Source organism: Sorex araneus, chromosome 6 (genome assembly GCF_027595985.1).
Source record: "Sorex araneus isolate mSorAra2 chromosome 6, mSorAra2.pri, whole genome shotgun sequence".
Lineage (NCBI taxonomy): Eukaryota > Metazoa > Chordata > Mammalia > Eulipotyphla > Soricidae > Sorex > Sorex araneus.
In genome coordinates this window covers 110,247,817-110,267,056 of record NC_073307.1, presented here as the reverse complement: position 1 = coordinate 110,267,056, position 19,240 = coordinate 110,247,817, and the positions used below count along the sequence as shown (strand labels likewise).

The 19,240-nt window shown below is 43.3% G+C and overlaps 1 protein-coding gene across 8 annotated transcripts in view; it reads left to right on the top strand.

The window, feature by feature from the left end:
• TRIM66 (tripartite motif containing 66) overlaps positions 1-4,209 on the top strand; it is a 43,033-nt gene extending 38,824 nt beyond the window's left edge. For all 8 annotated transcript variants that reach the window (XM_055142368.1, XM_055142369.1, XM_055142367.1 and 5 more), the window contains one exon: positions 484-4,209. In XM_055142368.1, coding sequence (XP_054998343.1) covers positions 484-543 — 60 coding nt within the window. In that variant the 3' untranslated portion in view covers positions 544-4,209. The remainder of the gene's footprint in view (positions 1-483) is intronic.
• The last annotated feature ends 15,031 nt before the right edge of the window (positions 4,210-19,240 follow it).

Genomic DNA, 19,240 nt, shown 5'->3' with positions numbered 1-19,240 from the left:
AGAGGAGGAAGGAGTGAGTGTGTTGCCTGGTGACCTGTTCACCTGTGGGGCCCAGACAAATGACTAGTACAGAGACGTTCACTCAGAACCACCTCAGGCCACTGCCCCATGCTGCCTGCCTGCCTGTGCCAGGTCTCACTAGCTTCCTCCTTCGGTTATGACATTTAGACCCGCTGTGCTGTGGCTTCAGTGAGTTTCACTGTCGTGCCCGTGGGTAGAGCACGTTGTTTTGTTTTGGTTCCGGGGGCCACAGCTGGCAGTGCTCAGAGCTTACTCCTGGCTCTGAGCTCAGGGATCACTCTTGGCAGGGCCCAGGGGACCATGTGGGGTGCTGGGAACTCAGGTTGGAGAAGTGCCCTGCCCACTGTACTATCTCTGTGCTCCAGGGCACACCACTTTGACGCTGGGCCTTAGCTTTTTCAGGGAACAAGTGGTACAGGGAGCCACTCCAACCCTGCCCTCTTCCTTTTTTTTTTCTGGCAGGAGAACGAAAAAGCAAAAAGAATGTCCTTCCGCCCCACCAACAGCGTCTCCCAGGTGTGAGAGCTGGAAGGATGCTGAACTGCCCTGCCACCGGCACCCCGTCCTGTCGCCCGCTTCTCCCCACCTTTCAGCTCATTCTCTTGAGATTGTGGATGTGAGACGAGTCTTGTCGAGCTGTGTCGTGATCTTCTTTGCCGTTCACATCTTACAGCATTTATTTGGGAGTCTTCGTGCATCCACGACAGAGATTTCAGGAATAAACTGCCAAGAGAGAGGTGTTTCCGCGCCCGGCAGGGTCCGATGTGCAGGGTCTACTGGACAAGCCCCAGGCTGGCCGGTCTTGGGAGGAGCCATTTGCCTTGGTGAATTTTTCCTCCCGAGGAAAACGCTTTTCTCACTTTTCAGTGTGCAGGGCACAGGAGGAAGGTGGACAGCCAGACTCCTCCTGGCCCAGAAGAGAGGGGGAGGAAGGGAGAGAGGTTCTGACATAGAGCAGGCCTGTTATCCCTGGCCCAGCGCAGCCAAAGACTGTCACTGTTTGCCTTTGCTTGGCCTGCCCTGGCCAGGGGAATGAAGGAGGCTTCTAGAGGCCGTGGGTCTCAACTGGTGCCTATTCGGGTTACATTGGTTTTCAGGGTATTTGCCTTTCCCACTTTTGCCACTGGGAAAGTACCGTGGACGCTGTGGGCTGGGCTGGGTGGCAGCACAGGCTGGAGTGCCCTTGCCCACTGAAGAAGACACGTGCTTCAGTGCCCACCCTCTGTGCCACTTACGATTTCTTTTTGGCTCATAGGTCTTCTTTGGTGTCAGAACCGCCTTCCTAGAAGTGACTTCCAGTAGCCACCCCTTCGCTAGCTCCATTCTGCAGCCCAGGTCCTGAGCTGGGTCAGGAAAGCTGGGCAGCAGCTGCCCCCTGCTTCAGGCTCAGCATCCCCCCCACCACCCCGGGGTGAGGCAGGGCTGGCCCCCTGCTTTAGGGACCCGCGCGCTCACCCTCTCCATGTGCGCGGAGCCAAAGATCAGAGGGCAGCATCTTCTCACTCACCCGCACCCAGGCGGAGAGAGCCTAGACTCCAGGGGGGCTTTCCTGTGTTGCCGATGGAGAAAGCAGAGGAGGGCCAAGCTAGCTGGACCCATATATCCACAGGCAAAGTTCTGCTGGGTTGGACAAGGGGGACATTGGGAGGCAAGGAAGCGGTATCCTTTTGGTGGCCCTGAGGAGCCTTCAGGATGTGGCTTCTAGAATACAGAGAAGAATATTCTAGAAGCCAGGGGAGCTGGGCTGCATCTCAGGTGGATCTTCGTGGCTCTTGGAGGAGGCTCGGAAAGAAGAGGCGTGGTCAGATGCTGGGGATCAGCCCCCCACCAGCACAGGCTTGGCTGAGAGGGAGCCTGTTGATTGGTGGTCTTGGGGGAGCTTTGCTTCTGGCCTATTAGCCTCCTGGCCCCAAGACTCAGGTCTGCCTGATTTTAAGAGTCTGAGGTCCTGGCCTCGTTTGGGCTCCGAGATGTAGTTGAGGGACGTGGTTGCTTATGCGGCTTCTGGGAAGGCGAGGATTTCAGGTCCCTTTTCTCGCGTGAGTCGGTGACCTTGCGAGTTTCCTTCTCCTCCCGACGCAGAGCACGTTGTGCCCGTCCCATCGACTTGTCACGATTTCACCAGCACCTACCAAGCTCTCCTCAGCAAACAGGCGGTCACCAAGTCTTTGCCAGGGCACAAGCAATCTTTGGAGTCAGTTCTCTTCTCTTTGGGGCTCATGGAACTTTATGGCTTGGGCTCTGTCCACAACTATTTCCAGTTTCGAATGTTTTTCTTTCGTAAGTTGACTTGGCAAGGCTCCCTCTGTAATTACTTCACGAATTACAACTCTTGGTTCCTCTTTTTTTATACCCCCACCCCTCACCCCACCTCCTCAGAGTGAGCTTCATGGTGCTTTGTGTGGGCAGCCAGGGGAGGGAGGGGGTCACAGACTTAGGCCCGACGTGGAGCCTCCCCAGGAGTAGCTGTTGGCCACAAACAAGCAGCAGAAATAACCAGTTAAAAACTTGGATTTCCTTCTACCCTTGAGGGAAATTCTTTTTATCCCTCCTGGTCCCCAGGGCATCCTGGTGGGGGAGGGGACTGTAGTATCACCTACTCCCATCCTACCTGAGTCCCTGCATGCTGAGGGGCTTCCTTTAGGCACCCATGCAGAGAGTGCTGGGAGGGGGGTAGGACCCTCCCCTCCCCAACACGTCCCTGGGCCACCTCTCTGTCCTTTCACAGGTTGTTCCACCTCACCTCCTTCTCCCTGGATTTCCCTGTGTACTCAGTACCAATATTCTAGGTCTTGATTTTGTTTTGGGTTTGCATGCAAAAAAAAAATAGAATATGACTTTTTTTTTATTTAAAAAAAGATATATTCTTTAAAATGCCTACGAGCTGCATACTGGGCTTGAGGGGCTCACGTTTTGAGCTGATCTTTCTTTGGATTTATTCCCGTATTGGTTCCACTTGAAGCGAGTCCAGTCTTTCGGCCTTGGATGGGGTCATGGGATGTGTTTCTGGATCCTTGCGGTAGAGAATGCCATTCTAGAGAGAAAGCTGGGCTTCTTAGGCATGCTGAGCAACACTGTGGCATGGGTTCTGTTGAGGCAAAGGGAGCAAGATGTGCAGAGAATGGGCATTCTAGCAGCTTCCACCATCACCTCTGCCTGCCTGTGCAGGCAGCAGCTCCATGAGGGGTGGTGCTGTCAGACCCTCTGCAGGCTCTGCTCTCCGTTGGGCCCTGCCGTCAGCCTTGGCCGACTCTGACTTCTCCACCCATTTCTGGCCACAGGTGTTCACTTTGCTCCACACGTGTAGGTTCCTCCACACCTGGATTCCCCCTCCCCCGCCCAAGTTCTGTTTCCTTCCGGGGAAACAGGAACTGAGACTTGATTCCTTCAGGAACTCCACCCCTGTCCTTCCCTGCTGCTTCTCTAACTTGCCAGGTTCCTCTTGTCCTCTCGCCCATTTCATGACCTCAGTTTTCTCTTCCCATTTGGGGGAATTCCTCCTGGGCTGTTTCCTCTCCCCCAGCTGAACACAAGATTCATCACCCCTGGCATTTTAATCCCATCCTCTTTTCGGATTTTTTTTTTTTTTATTGAAATCTCCTCCAACTTTTGTTGAATCTATTTCCATTTCCCCCGGACCCCTCTACCCCCCAATCAACCTGTTTTCTGTTCCTCCTCGCTGGGGTTCTCAGTATTCATTGGCATATCTTTGATTTCACCCTGTTTTCCATCCGTGCTCATCCTCTTTGCACTCCCAGCAAATGTTGGACTCACTGCCTGCTTCGTAGAAGAAAGGCCCTCGAGCATGCACTTCCTTGCCCTCTTGCTCCTCTCCCTCTGCTCTCTCCCAGCACCCAGTTCCCCCTTCAGCTATTTGTTACTCTGTCTGATTCTCCAAGGCTTTACTCCATCACTTATCCCACTGCTCCCACTTTCTCAAGTTTTCAACCCTTATCCCCACAGGTTACTTTTGAACTGGTCTACACTTAAGCAAAGGTGGTTTCCTCAAAATTAACCCCAAATTTCTTATTATCGGTTGCTCCTGTCACTTTTCCATTGTCAGCCCAAGTTTCTTTTAAAAAATATTTCCATTAATTCCTCTTAGGCACTCTTCAAACTTCTGTAGTTTAAAAAGCCACCAGTGACCATTCAGTTGCCAAATCAAATAAAAAAAAACTTCTAGTCCTCAAAGGTTTTTACTCTCTACGGCTTTCTCTTTGAAACACCTGCCTCTGCTCTGTGGGTTTGAAAGACTGCAGTCTGTAGTTTTCCATCTTTCTCAGCCAGCCTTAAAGCTTACTCCATCGGGGAGATGTACCTGCACCCACCGACTGTGGTCTCTGCCCTCCAGGAGTTGGTTGGCAGGCTCCTCCTGCTCGTTGCCCTCTGTGTCTGCCTGTTTCTTTGAGTCTGTTCTTCAGTACTCAGTTCTCCTCATGCCAAGAATGTTTCTGAACAATGCTGGGAGCCTTTGGGAGTCCTTTCCTCTGTGTCTCCAGTGTAGCACAAGACAGATTTTTAGCAAGTTTTGGATTAGAGGTCCCATCTGAATCAAGTCAAGAATGAACCAAGAGGAGGTTTGGCACACTGGATGGCCAAGCTTGTGGGCAGCTCATCTCCATGGTTGCCATAGCTTTTGGAGCCTGCCACGGTTGGTCAGGAGCTTTGAATCATGTTAAAACATGCTTAGTTCCATGCTGCTAGCCGTCTTGGGCACAGGAGTAGGCGTCTGCTACTGTGTTCATTCCAACGGTGGGGAAACTGAGAAGCTGCAATTCTTCACTTGCTTCCCTCAGCCTGGTCCCTGACAGCTGGGTCTTTCCCATTGTCCTGTCATCACAACTTGCTTGCTCCAGTTGTTGCTAGAGCCGGAGGCAGATTGTGGGTAGTTTTCTTGTAAGTTGGAGATACAGTAGAAAGATACAAATATATGATCTGGGATGTGGAACACAGATTTTTGGGACTGCCAATTAATGAGCTGCGTGACTTTGGGTACAGTTTTCCCATCCGTAAAGTTGCTGGGGTAGGGGTGGGGGATGTATTAAAGACTATGATATCTCAGCAATAAAGATGGTAAAGCTCTAAGACACAGAAAAGAAGGGTACTTTGGGTACAGGGCACAGCTGGGATAATCTAGGCCAAGGAGGGATAAAGGGACTCACAGGCCAAACTCAGCTGCTTCAAGAAAAGTCTTCGGTTGCTGGTGCTGCTCTGTGAACCATAACCCCATTTCTCAAGTCCCACCCCTTCTTGGGTATCTAGGATGAGTTCTTCTTGGGCCTTTTCTAGAAGTCGTCGTTGGATCCAAAGTGGTTGGCAGCATGAGGGAGGAACCGTGTTAGGGGAAGTGTCACTGATTTTAAAAGGACCCACACACTCAAGAATATATTAAAAAATAGCACTTTTCTTTACCAATAATTGTGTCCTGGAGTGTTTTTTTCTCAATTGAGATCACTACACTTTTGTTATTTTTCCTTCAGACTTCAACTTCATTAAGAACATAAGGTAAGGAAGAATTGTCTGGGGAACACTCTAGGGAAGATTTCAACTGTCTAATTCTTAATGCATGAGTGGAACATTCTTCAAAATATAGGCAGCAAGTGTGTCAGGTTTCTCGGAAAAGTGTCTAGGAAACCCATCATTTCCAGGTTCTCAACACTTCAGGAATGTCCCGTGCATATGATCTTCCCGAGTTACCTAGTCATAGCATGCCTCTCTGCCTAATGGTTGCTAGGCATTTGCAAGTCAAGGGCATAGTAATGAATATTTCTCATTCATTTTGACTTTGTAGAATCTGACTTTCTTTCCTATTTTGGAGATTTCTCTATCCCAGAAGTCTTAAAGATACACAACTCAACTCCTCAGTCCCGAAGCTAAGTATTTTGAAGCCTTGATTTCCCCAGCATCCCTTGCAGGGTAGAGGTGGGGCGTTACTAAGTAAAATAAAGAGAAAAGAGAAGAAAAAGTCTCTAGTGGCAGTGCTAGTTTAAAATGAGTGTCCATGGCCCAGGCACGCACCTTAGGTTATGGATGCAGGGATAGTTTCTCTGGTTTACCAGCTCTCAGTTTAATTCCCTGGCCTTGCCATCCATTCTGTCAACTACCTGAAGCAATTTTCAGTAGACTCACTTCCTCCTCGAATTATCTAGATTTCACTTACTTGCTGCAATGTACCATAACAGATGCAGGATCTTAGAGCACCAGAACAAGTGATGTATCTATGCCTGAGCTCCAGACACATCCTTGGGTCTATGGTCACCTCAACTTGGTTGTTTCCACATCATGTAACAGTAGCCATCCACCAGCATCCTTAACAGGTTCTTCCTCAAACATTCCTCATCTCAACTGCAAGGAGGTAGGAAGGGAAAACATCTTATGTCAAAAAAGGCAAAGAAGTTTGTGTTTTAAGGAAAGGTAATGGCTTCTAATCCCCATGATGAAACCTACATATCATCTGGCTCCCCTCTCCTTCCCCCCTCTCATTTTGGACATCATGGTTAGCAATACAGATACTGAAAGGCCATTATATATACTACTTTCAGCACTATGGTACTATACTATATGTATACTATAGGTATATTATGTATACCTACATTACCTACTTTCAGGACTCAGTTCTTTTTCCCTGACCTTTGGGATGAGAGTTTATTCTATAGATCATACATGAGAGATACTTTTGGAACTGAAAGGCTGTAACCAATATCTAGAGGCCATTTTCCAATTATAGGAGTATACTTTGTCCTTAATTTCACTAGTAGACACTTTCCCCACCTTCCCCAGCCTTCCCCAACCATCCCCTCCTGCATGGCGTGGCAACACTGTAATACTAAAAATATAAAATTTAATGCTTTTTAAACCAAATTCACCTCAGAAAAGATAAAAAATATTTTAAATAAAATGAAAAGAGAAAGAAAAGGCCAAAAAAGAGAGGGGAAAAGTGCAAATTGATTCTTCATCTTGTTGCAGTGGTCCTAAATTCCTATAGGTGGCGCCAGCAGCACCTGTTTAGCTTTGTGGAAAGTCAGGCAGTTGGAAAGTGACATTTTGATAAGGAGATGGTGATGTGCGCAGTCTTAGATTGTACCTCTACCAACAGTTCTGTAGCCGTGTGGCAAAAAATAATTAGAGTGGGAAACTATACAACACTTTGATCAAAATAATATGCCAATGAAGGGCAAACGTGTGTCAATTCAATACACTGAGAAGGATATGACACTGTACAAATATTGCAGCCTACAGAAGCACATAAATCGGCTAAGTCGGAATAGGGGCACTGGACTTTAAGTTCTTGTCACTGAAGATAAAGCAAGATTATGAAAACGTTCTTGATTTAAAGGCTGTACCACTGTAGCATTGTTGTAGGACAACTTGTTTATCAATTTGCTCAAGTGGGCACCAGTAACGTCTTCATTGTGAGACTTGTTACTGTTTTTGGCATATCGAGTACTCCATGGGTAGCTTGCCAGGCTGTGCCATGTGAGCGGGATACTCTCGGTAGCTTTCCCGGCTCTCCAAGAGGGACAGAGGAATCGAATCTGGGCCGGCCGTGTGCAAGGCAAATACCCTACCCACTGTGCTACCGCTCTAGTCCATTAAAAGGCTAAAGAAATGTAAACACAATACCTGAGACTAGATTGGGTCCTGTCATGGTTGTATGTGTGCGTGTGTGCATGCATGTGTGTGTGTGCATATGTGTGCATGCATGCAAGTGAGTGCATGCTTGTAAGTATGGGCATATTAGTATGCATGCGAAAGGTATAAAGGACATCAATGGATCAACTGACAACATTGTATGGACAAAATATTATATTATTGTGTTAATTAAATATACTGTAATTGATTACTATGGTTATATAATAGAAAATCTTATTATGTATGTTCTTAAGGGAATATATACTGAAGTATTTAGGAATAAAAGACCATTATTTAAATTATCCTCCAACAGTACAGAAGAAAACTTCCATATATAACATAATTTATATATTTAAAAGTACATATATATTTAAAATATATTCATGTATACGTAGTTATATAAGTGAAACAAATGGTAAATAAAATGTCAACCATTTGACATGTGGTAACAGGGTAATGGGTATCTTTTTTACTACTTTTGGTTTTGCAGTTTTTCTGTTTGCTTGAAATTATTTCCAAAAAAGAAGTTCAAGAGGGAAAAATGGAAGGATGGTGGTTCCAGGTGGCACCTCTGCCCATTCACCCCATTTCTGTCACGCTCATTTCTGATCTGTGGTCCTGCCTGCCTGCCTTGTGTCACTCACTGGAAAGCATTGTTGTTGACTTCTGGCAAGGGGTTGGCTAAGACCTAGGTGAGGTGGGCTTGCTATTGTCCAGGGATTGACAACACCATTATGACCTTTCTGTGCTCAGGGAGTCTTCCTGGTGGTGTCAGGAGAGCATTTGTGATGCTGGGGATTGAACCAGGGTTACCTGTGTGCAAGATTCGCGCCTTACCCACTGTGCTGTCTCTCCACCCCTTTCAGAGCCTCTCTAAGGGGACATAGAATGGCAGTATAGAGCTCTGGGTTCACTTTCACCCTTTCAGAACCTCTGCTTGTACCTGTACGATAGTTTGTTGGAAGCAATCAAACAAGTTAATTTTCCTCAACATACTGACGAGTCCTCTGGGGCCTGACGGGCCCAACTAGGCTGGGTGTGACAAGAGTCTTAGTGGTTTAAGGACAGGGAGAGCTCAGCTATCCTTTCCCTCTCGTTATAGTTTCTTGGAAGTGACAATCTTTTTTTTTCCTGAGTCTGGCATGCCAGACACCTTTGAGTCCTCAGAAATCCTTTCGATATCCATCAGATCAGCAAATTGGAGGCCAGGTGATAGGGGTGTGGAAGATGAGGTCCCATTACGATTCTGAACTTATTGGGTTGACTTCCTGGACTTCATGGGCTGCACCCCATGCTTGCATCTGGCTGGACATGCCCCTCCACAGCAAGGGAGCTGGTCTTTGCAGTCAGCTGGGGAAAGGAGGCAAGTCTGGACCAAGGCTCCAGCTCCCTCTTCTCACCTGTGAGTCAAGCAGAAACAGACTCCTTCCTCCTAGCAAAGCTCAGTTAGTGGAATTTGAAATTGTGAAATCCCTTAGCCAGAAAGTGTTTTCATGAACCAAATTTCCAGATACATTTTTCATCATTAAATCCTAGCAAGATTTGATGATTCACTCTAGTCATTCTCGGGAATTGAGTTTTGAGTTAGGGAGAATTGAAGACTGACTTGTACTCACAGCAGGTAATTCCAGTGTTTAGCACAGTCTAGGGCAGCCTGGATGGAACTCCCTTCTGTGGAAATTTTGTGCTTGACAAGTAACTTCTGTTTCTTTGTCTATAAAGGAGGAATGGTAACAGTGCCTACCTTGTATTGTGCTAGGTGAGCTCGGGTATATTTAGGGTCCGTCTAGGACAGTGCTGGGCACTGAGGTGGTGATATTAGGTCAGTTGCCTTTACCTTTATGAAATGAAGACAGAGTTGCTGATACTTTCTGGGTCTATCAGGAAGGTGTCCGTGGGGGCTTTTGAATACCACAACAGCAATATTACCAGGCTGAGAGCAATAGCTACATGGAATCCATTGGATCTCAATTTTAAATTAATTTAAAAAGTAAGAAAAAGTGGGTTTTAGAATCTGTGAAACAAAATATTACTTATTGTTTTAGCTTTATTAAACAATGGGCAATTTACCTAAAATTCATCTCTTTAAAGTGAACAATTTTAAAGTGTTTTTTTAAAAATTTTTATTAGTGAATTACCGTGGGGTACAGTTACAAACTTATGAACTTTCATGTTTGTATTTAATTTACATCCCTCCACCAGTGCCCATTCTCCTTCACCAATGATCCCAGTATCTTTCCCACCACACCCACCACCCCATCCTGCCTCTTTGGAAGGGCATTCCCTTTTGTTCTCTCTTCTGCTGGATGTTGTAGTTTGCAATAGAGGTATTGAGTAGCCATCATGTTCGGTCTATAGTCTACTTTTGGTACGCAGCTTTCAACCCAAGTGGGTCTTCCCAATTTTCTCTACTAGGTGTTCCCTTCTCTGTCTCTGCTGCCTTTCCCCCCAGCATGTAAGGCCAGTTTTCAAGCTGTGGGGCAGACCTCCTGGTTCTTATCTCTACAACTCTTGGGTGTTAGTCTCCCATTCTGCTAAGAAGTGTTTTTTTTTTAAGCAGACTTATATGACTGTATAACTACCATTACTATTTAATTTTAAAATATTTTTATCATCTTCCAAAGAAATTTCCATTAGTCTCTATTCCTAGCTCCTTTTAGTTCCTCATAAGCACTAATCTGCCTTCATGGATTTGCCTATTCTGGACATTACATACACTAAGTGACATGTCTGTCAGTTTTCACCTAGCATAATTTTTCATGGATTATCCATATTGTAGTGTGTACTCTTAAAACAATAGCCAAGTGTAATTCCATCTTGTGTTGATCCATTCAGCATTTGATGATGGCCCTTCAGGTGTTTATTTTTTGACTGTTGTGAATAGTGTTTCTATGACTATTCATGTATAAACTTTAAGCAGACCTGTAATCTATGTTCCCTTGGTTCTCTAGAACCAGGAGTGATCATATAATACTCTGTTTAATTGTATGTTGATCTGCTAGGCTGTTTTCCAAAGTGGATGCATTGTTTTGTATTCTCACCAGTTTTTAAAGTTCCTAGCTTTTCCATATCATCATCAGCACTTGTTATCTTTTTTTGGTTTGTTTAGTGGCTATACCCAGCAGTGCTCAGGACTTATTCCTGACTCTCCACTTGAGAGATCACTCCTGGCAGTGCTCAGGGGACCATATGGAGTGTTGGAGATCAAACCCAGATTGACCACATGCAAGGCAAATACCCTTACTGCTTTCTGTCTCTCTGCCTTTGTTAGTATCTTTTTAATCGCAACTAGCCTAGTGAGTGAGTTCGTGTCCCATTATGGCTTAGTTTTGTTTGCATTTCCCGGATCACTAGTGATACTGAGCAGCTTTCCATATAATTATTGGCCGGTTTTATATCTTATCTAAAAAATCCTTCAAATATAGTACTGGAAGTACTAACAATAGCCATTAGGCAAGAAAAAGATAGAAAGGGCATTCATATAGGAAAGGAAGAAATCAAACTCTCAATATTCACAGATGATATGATACTATATCTAGAGAAGCCAAAAAGCTCTTCTAAGAAACTCTTAGAAACAATTGACCTGTACAGTAAAGTCGCAGGCTATAAAATCAATACACAAAAAACCATGGCCTTCCTATATGCAAACAATGAGACAGAGGAAAGGGACATGAAAAAAGCAATCTCGTTCACAATCTTGCCCCAGAAAACCAAATACCTCAAAATTAGCTTAACTAAAGAAGTAAAGGATCTCTACAAAGAAAACTATAAAATGCTACTCCATGAAATAAAAGAGCACATGAGGAAATGTAAACATATCCCCTGCTCATGGATAGGGAGAATCAACATTGTCAAAATGGCAATACCACCCAAAGCATTATACAGATTCAACGCAATCCCGATAAGGATACCCATGACATTCTTCAAAGAAATGGATCAAGCGATCCTGAAATTCATATGGAACAACAAACGCCCACGGATAGCTAAAACAATTCTTGGGAAAAAGATGACGGGAGGCATCACCCTCCCCAACCTTAAACTTTACTGTAAAGCGGTAACAGTTAAAACAGCATTGTACTGGAACAAAGGCAGATCCACAGAAAAATGGAACAGAGTGGAATATCCTTACACACAATCCCAAATGTGTGATCATATAATCTTTGATAAGGGGGCAAGAAATGTGAAGTGGAGCAAGGAAAGCCTCTTCAACAAATGATGCTGGCATAACTGGACAACCACATGCAAAAGAATGGATTTAGACCTTGACCTGACACCATGCACAAAAATCAGATCAAAATGGATTAAAGACCTCAACATCAGACCACAATCCATAAGTTACATCGAAGACAAGGTCGGCAAAACCCTTCACAATATTGAAGCTAAAGGTATCTTCAAAGAGGACACTGAACTAAGCAATCAAGTAGAAACAGAGATAAACAAATGGGACTGTATTAAACTAAGAAGCTTCTGCACCGCAAAAGACACAGTGACCAGAATACAAAGGCAATCTACAGAATGGGAAAGGATATTCACCCAATACCCATCCGATAAAGAATTGATATCAAGGGTATATAAAGCACTGGTTGAACTCTACAAGAAGAAAACACCCAACTCCATCAGAAAATGGGCCAAAGAAATGAACAGAAACTTTTCCAAGAAAGAGATATGAATGGCTAAAAGGTACACGAAAAAATGCTCTGCATCACTAATCATCAGGGGGATGCAGATCAAAACAACCATGAGATACCACCTCATACCACAGAGAATGGCACACATCCAAAAGAACAAAAGCAACCGCTTTTGGAGAAGATGTGGGGAAAAAGGGACCCTTCTACACTGCTGGTGGGAATGCCGAATGGTCCAGCCCCTTTGGAAAACAATATGGACACCTCAAAAAATTAGAAATTGAGCTTCCATTTGATCCAGCAATACCACTTCTGAGAATATATCCCAGAGAAACAAAAAAGTATAGTCGAAATGACATCTGCACTAATATGTTCATCACGGCACTGTTTACAATAGCCAGAATCTGGAAAAAATCCGAGTGCCTGAGAACAGATGACTGGTTAAGAAACTTTGGCGCATCTATACAATGGAATACCACGCAGCTGTTAGAAAAGATGAAGTCATGAAGTTTGCATATAAGTGGATCAACATGGAAAGTATCATGCTAAGCAAAATGAGTCAGAAAGAGAGGGACAGACATAGAAAGATTGCACTCATCTGTGGAATATAAAATAACAGAGTAGGAGACTAATACCCAAGAATAGTAGTATATACTACCAGGAGGTTGGCTCCATATCTTGGAGGCTGGCCTCACACGCTGGGGGAAAGTCATCCCAGGTAGAGAAGGGAACACCAAGTAAAATGTGATTGGAAATCCTGCGCAGGGAGGGAGATGCGTGCTGAAAGTAGACTAGAGACTGAACATGATGGCCACTCAATACCCCTACTGAAAGCCACAATACCCAAAAGGAGAGAGAACAAACTGGAATGCCCTGTCACAGAGGCGGGGTAGGGTGGGGGGGATGTGATTGGGGGGTGGGAGGGATACTGGGTTCACTGATCCTGGAGAATGGACACTGGTGGAGGGATGGGCTCTCAAACATTGCATGAGGGAAAAACAAACAAAAAATGTGTGAATCTGTAACTGTACTCTCACTATGACTCACTAATTAAAAAATAAATAAATTAAAAATAAACAGACAAACAAAAAAATAAAAAACTCTTCAAAATATTTGACATGTTGGTTTTATATGCCTTTGTTCTTTTAGGTTGAGTTCAGGAGCTTAAAATACTTTTAATTTTATTTATTTATTTATTTTTAGTTTTTTGGGTCACACCCAGTGATGCTCAGGGCTGACTCCTGTCTCTGCACTCAGGAATCACTCCTGGCGGTGCTCGGGGGACTATATGGGATGCTGGGAATCAAACCTGTGCCGGCCGCATATAAGGCAAATGCCCTACCCACTGTGCTATTGCTCTAGCCCCTAAAAATACTTTTTAGATTGACTATCAGAAGCTCTGCAATTCTCTCTTCCATTTGGTAAAATTTCTTTTCACTTGTAAATTGTGTTCTTGTGTTGGGAGGGATTCCCAATAAAACTCAGTTGCCTGGATATGCTCCTGGGACTACTTGGACGGGCTGTGCAGGCCTGTTGGGGCTCAGCCTGAGAAGGATGCGATGCTCCTCAGGATAATGGTACTGGGGCCACCAAGTTAGTGGTTGAGGTGGCTCTTGTGGTACTGGGGGGGAACAGGGTCTTTGAGCATGCAAGGTATACACTCCAATCTTTTGAGTTATATATATCAGCCCCATCTGATTTTATACTTTGAAGGAAAAAAGTTTAATTAATTTCGGTTAATTCAAGTCCAGAGGATGGAGAGATAGTATAAGAGATAAAGGCGTTTGCCTTGCACACAAAAGATCCTGGTTGGATCCCTGGAACCACATGTGATCCCATCCCTCCAGTACCACTAGGTGTCAGCACTGAGCGCAAAGTCAGGAATAACTTCTCAGCATGGCTGGATGTGGTCCCTAATTCCCAAGCTCCCTCCCCCGCCCCCCTAGCAAATAAGTAGTCTAATTTAGCTTTTCACTTTGGTTGCTTTGCCTCTAGACTTTGTAAATAAGAGATCATTGCCAAATTCTGGGTCATGATGATTTTAAACAATTTTTTTCTAAGAGGCCTTTAGTTCCAGCTCTTACATTTTTGTGTTTGATCCATTTGAGTTGACATGCTTGTTGTGATTCAAACTCTTTCTCATTTTCTAACATGCAGATATTCAGTTTTCCCAGCATCAGTCAGGGATGTAGCTTAGCAGGAAAGTATACGTCTTACATGTATGAGGCTCATGTTTAATCTCCAGCCCCAACACCCTCCCTCCTCACCCCACCCCTGCAAGCACAAATAGTAACAATAAGAACGTTTTCCTACTATCTTTAGTTGAAAGGATGATTCTTTTTTTTTGGTCTTGTCTCAAAACATTTGTCAATTTACCAATAATGCAGGTTTTTCTTCACTCTCACTTCTACTATTCTATAAAACTTTTTACGTGCCAGTATGAGAGTCTGGATTATTATAGTTTTACAGGAAATTTTGAAATCAGGAAGTGTGAATCCTCCGTCTTCTTTTTCCTTTTAAGATGCTTTTGAATGACCTGAATTTCTTGCATTTCCATGTACCTTTTGGGAACAGATGGTCGACTTCTTTTAAAAAGGCAGCTGAAATTCTGATGAGGACTGCATTGAATTTGGGGAAATTGGGGAATATTGCCATCTTAATATAAAGTGTTTCAATAGATAGGCTATTAGTATAACTTTGGTGTTGGTTAATCAGAACTCTAAATGCTTTTATCTAACGGGGAAACTGGGTCAGATTCCGTAGTTGACCAAACAATGCCAAATGTTTATTGCCAAATGATTTTTTTTTCATTTTGAGCAGAGCAAATAAGACAGTTTTACCTTTGTCAAGATAAGAAAAAAATGAGACATTTATAAATTGATGAAACTACCAGGAAGAAAATAGGGGAAAAGTTATAATTTGCATTGTACACTTTTCATGGAAATGTCCCCAACATAATACACCTTAATTTATGCTATTTTAAAATATGTGTGTTACAGAATAGAAAATCTATGGAGTGGTATTTTTTAATATGGAGTCTCTTAAAAGTCTTGGTGTTTCAGGGCCCCTGTAATGGTACTGAGGCCACCAGGACTCCTCCTGGCTGTGCTCAGGAAGCCATGCAATGGCAAGGATTGAACCTGGGACCCTGCCTGTACGAGGCACTTGCTTCAGTCCTTGAAACTATCTCTTTGGCAAAAGTCTTTTAAATAAAAGATCATTTAAATGAGTGTGTAAATCAATTGCTTCTTGATTTCAGAAAGTGAACTCAATCCTTTCCCCACAAACTGGTATTTTCAATAAAAGGCTCAAATAAACCTTGGCGCAAAGAAATTACTAATTGCTTCTGTGCCTTGTTATATTGACAAATGTCACTTCTGATTTCCTGCAATTTCAGGTAAGTTGAGATTGCAATGTAACAATGACGTTGCCATAGAGGCCGAAGGAAACCATGCAAAACAATCATGACAGAGTGGAAGGAGAGCAGATTGTTATGTCGGTATGACCCCAGAATAGGTCAAGTTCCCTTGGCAATGTCAAGAGCCTGTCCTGTTAGTGGTTATGATGTTGCAATTTGTTTTCTCACTGAGAATTGATGGCTTCAGCTATGGTAACTAGCCATAATATTTAATGTAGCTGCCTTCAGCCACTTGATGTCAAAAATTTTTGTTTAAAACATTTTCATTAAGGCTTCTCCAAGAAAACCCAGTACCTCAAAATTCTTTTTTTTCCAAATTGATATGTCATAGTTTAGAATAATATTAAGGTTGTTACTTTGTCCTTGTAGAGCACTGCACCAACATACCCACCTTTAAATGTACATATATACTCTGGAAAATTGTTACTTTCTTGTGTAGTTTCTCTAATGTTGGTGACATTTTCACACTAGAAAGGAATATTTATGTGTTCGTATCTATCCACTTATTTATCTATCTACATCTTATCATATTGTACAAAGCCCCCCTTCCTCTTCTTCATCCCATTCATTCTTTAATTTACTTATGTTATAATTTTTTTATATTGTATAGCACCAGATACGTCCCAAACTCTGGGAACAAGCAATAAGCAGAGTTTAGGTTCTCACTCTCTTAGAGACTAACTTATAGTGAGAAAAGAAAATAAACAAAATTGCTGTAGATATGTTGTGTGCTAAGGTAATAGGGTAAAGAAAGTGGTAAATTCGGGGGTGCAACTACTTTATTAATTTTGGCACAGAAGGTTTGGGCCACACTTGGCTATGCTCAGTGCTTAGGCGCTCTGTGCTCAGGTATCACTCCTGACGGTGTGCAGGGAACCATCTGTGGGATTGAGGATCTAATTGGTGCTGCAGTATACAAGGCAAGTGCCTTAACCTCTTCACTCTCTCTGACATTGGAACTACATTAAATAAGGGGTTCAGGGAGAGCTTCTCTGAGGAGCTGGATAATGAGTTGGGATCTGATTAATGAAAGGGAACCAGTCTTGTGGAAAATGGGAGCAGAGGAAATGGCAGGATATTTGAAGCAACTTAAAATAATCACTCAGATTACAAAAATACATAACAGTTAAGGTGGAAATAAGAGAAAATATATATTAGGGGTCAGGGGAAGTTGGAAGGGCAGTCAGTGTGTAAGCCACAGAGTTCACAAATGTTTAAGTTGAGCTGCAAATTTGGTTCCACTCTTCCTGGGAGTCAAGGTGAGAAGGGAAATCTGATCATTTACATGGTTTCATAAGGAAAAGGGATGCCAAGCTCTCCACAATTTTCTTTTTGGAGCTGGGGACTGAAACACCGATCTTCCTATTATCACTGAACCCAAATTCAGATGCTGACTACTGGAGGGTGAATTACTGAGGAGAAGGTTGCTGTGGAAATTAAGAAAAAAAAAGATTTTTAATGGTTGTATTAATGTAGCAGTCCTCTCCACATCATAAATTTCTATGTTATAGGGCCTGGGACATGCGAATTTGCTCTCTTATATGCATAAGGCACTTTGCAGGTATGATTAAATTGATTTTGAGATTGAGAAATTATCTTGGATTTTCTGGGTGTTCCCATCTAATCACATGGGCTTTTAAAAGCCAAGAACCTTTCCTAGCTATAATCAGATAGCAATATAATCCCTGCAGAGCAACAGGGTCAGGGGTATGCAAGGTTTTAACATTCCTAAGGAATCTAGGCATATGGAAACTGGAAATGGTGACAGTCTTTACTCCAGCAAGAAGCAATTCTGTAGTTATTTATTGAGTCCAATGAGTCCTATGTCAGACCTCACCTGAAAAATAATATCATTCTATTGTTTAACTCAGTATGTGGTCATTTATGACAATAGCTATACAAAACCAATTTAGATTTATTGTGGTTGTAATAACAAATTGCACCACCTAACTTAACCTTAGTGAAGAAGGCACTATTGGGTATCCACCCAGACTGGAGTCTTTTTTTGTTGGGGGCACATCCTGCAATGCTCAGGGGTTACTTCTGGCTCTGCACTGGGGAATTTATCCTGGCAATGCTCAGGGTACCATATGGGATGGGGGGATGGAACCCTGATCAGCTATGTGCAAGGCAAGTACCCTACCAACTGTACTGTCACCCTAACTGGAATTTTTAGAAAGTTAAATTTGTCCAGCCAGAGACCTTTGTAAAGTAAAATCCCCAAAGTCTCAGACAAAGACAATGAAAATAAAGCACCCAGTGAAACCCAGTTTACAGATTACTACTTACTGCTCCAAGTGATCTTGCAAATTTAGCAAATTCCTGAGATCATAAGAAACTAAGTGCTTTCACATCCAAAAGAACAAAAGCAACCACTGTTGGAGAGGATGTGGGGAGAAAGGGACCCTTCTACACTGCTGGTGGGAATGCCCACTAGTTCAGCCCTTTTGGAAAACAATATGGACGATACTTAAAAAACTAGAGGTTGAGCTTCCATTTGACCCAGCAATACCATTGCTGGGAATATATCCCAGAGGAGCAAAAAAGTATAGTCGAAATGACATCTGCACTTATATGTTCATTGCAGCACTGTTTACAATAGCCAGAATTTGGAAAAAACCTGAGTGCCCTAGAACAGATGACTGGCTGAAGAAACTTTGGTACATCTATACAATGGAATACTATGCAGCTGTTAGAAAAAATGAGGTCATGAAGTTTGCATATAAGTGGATCAGCATGGAAAGTATCATGCTAAGTGAAATGAGTCAGAAAGAGAGAGACAGACATAGAAAGATTGCGCTCATCTGTGGAATATAGAATAATAGAATAGGAGTCCAACACCCAAGAATAGTAGAAATAAGTACCAGGAGGCTGTCTCCATGGCTTAGAGGCTGGTCTCCATTCTGGGCAACTCAGAGAAGGGAACACCAAGTAAAATGTGGCTGGAGGTCATACGGGGGAAGGGTGACGTGTGCCGAATGTAGACTAGAGACTGAACACAATGGCCACTCAACACCTATATTGAAACCACAACACCTAATCAGAGAGAGAGAACAAAAGGGAATACCCTACCATAGTGGCAGTGTGGGGTGGGGGGAGACGGCACTGGGGAGGGTGGGAGGGATGCTGGGTTTACTAGTGGTGGAGAATGGGCACTGGTGAAGGGATGGGTTCTCGAACTTTGTATGGGGGAAACATAAGCACAAAAATGTATAAATCTGTAACTGTACCCTCACAGTGATTCATTAATAAAAAATTAAAAAAAGAAAGTAGCATAAAAAAAGAAACTAAGTGCTTTTTGCTCAATGATAGTATTTATTAGTTTTTATATAATTTACTTATTAGTTTTACATAAATTTATTAGCTTTACATAAACTAATCTGTAAAGTCCTCTGTACATATCAATCTGCTTCCTCCTTCCCTAAGGGCCAAAGAATTTCCTCTGCTATCCAGACCCCTTCATGTCTATGCAAAGCAACTTTTATTTTCTCGCTGTCTCCAAGCTACTCTTTAATATTTACCCCTTCAATCACTCATGGCAGTC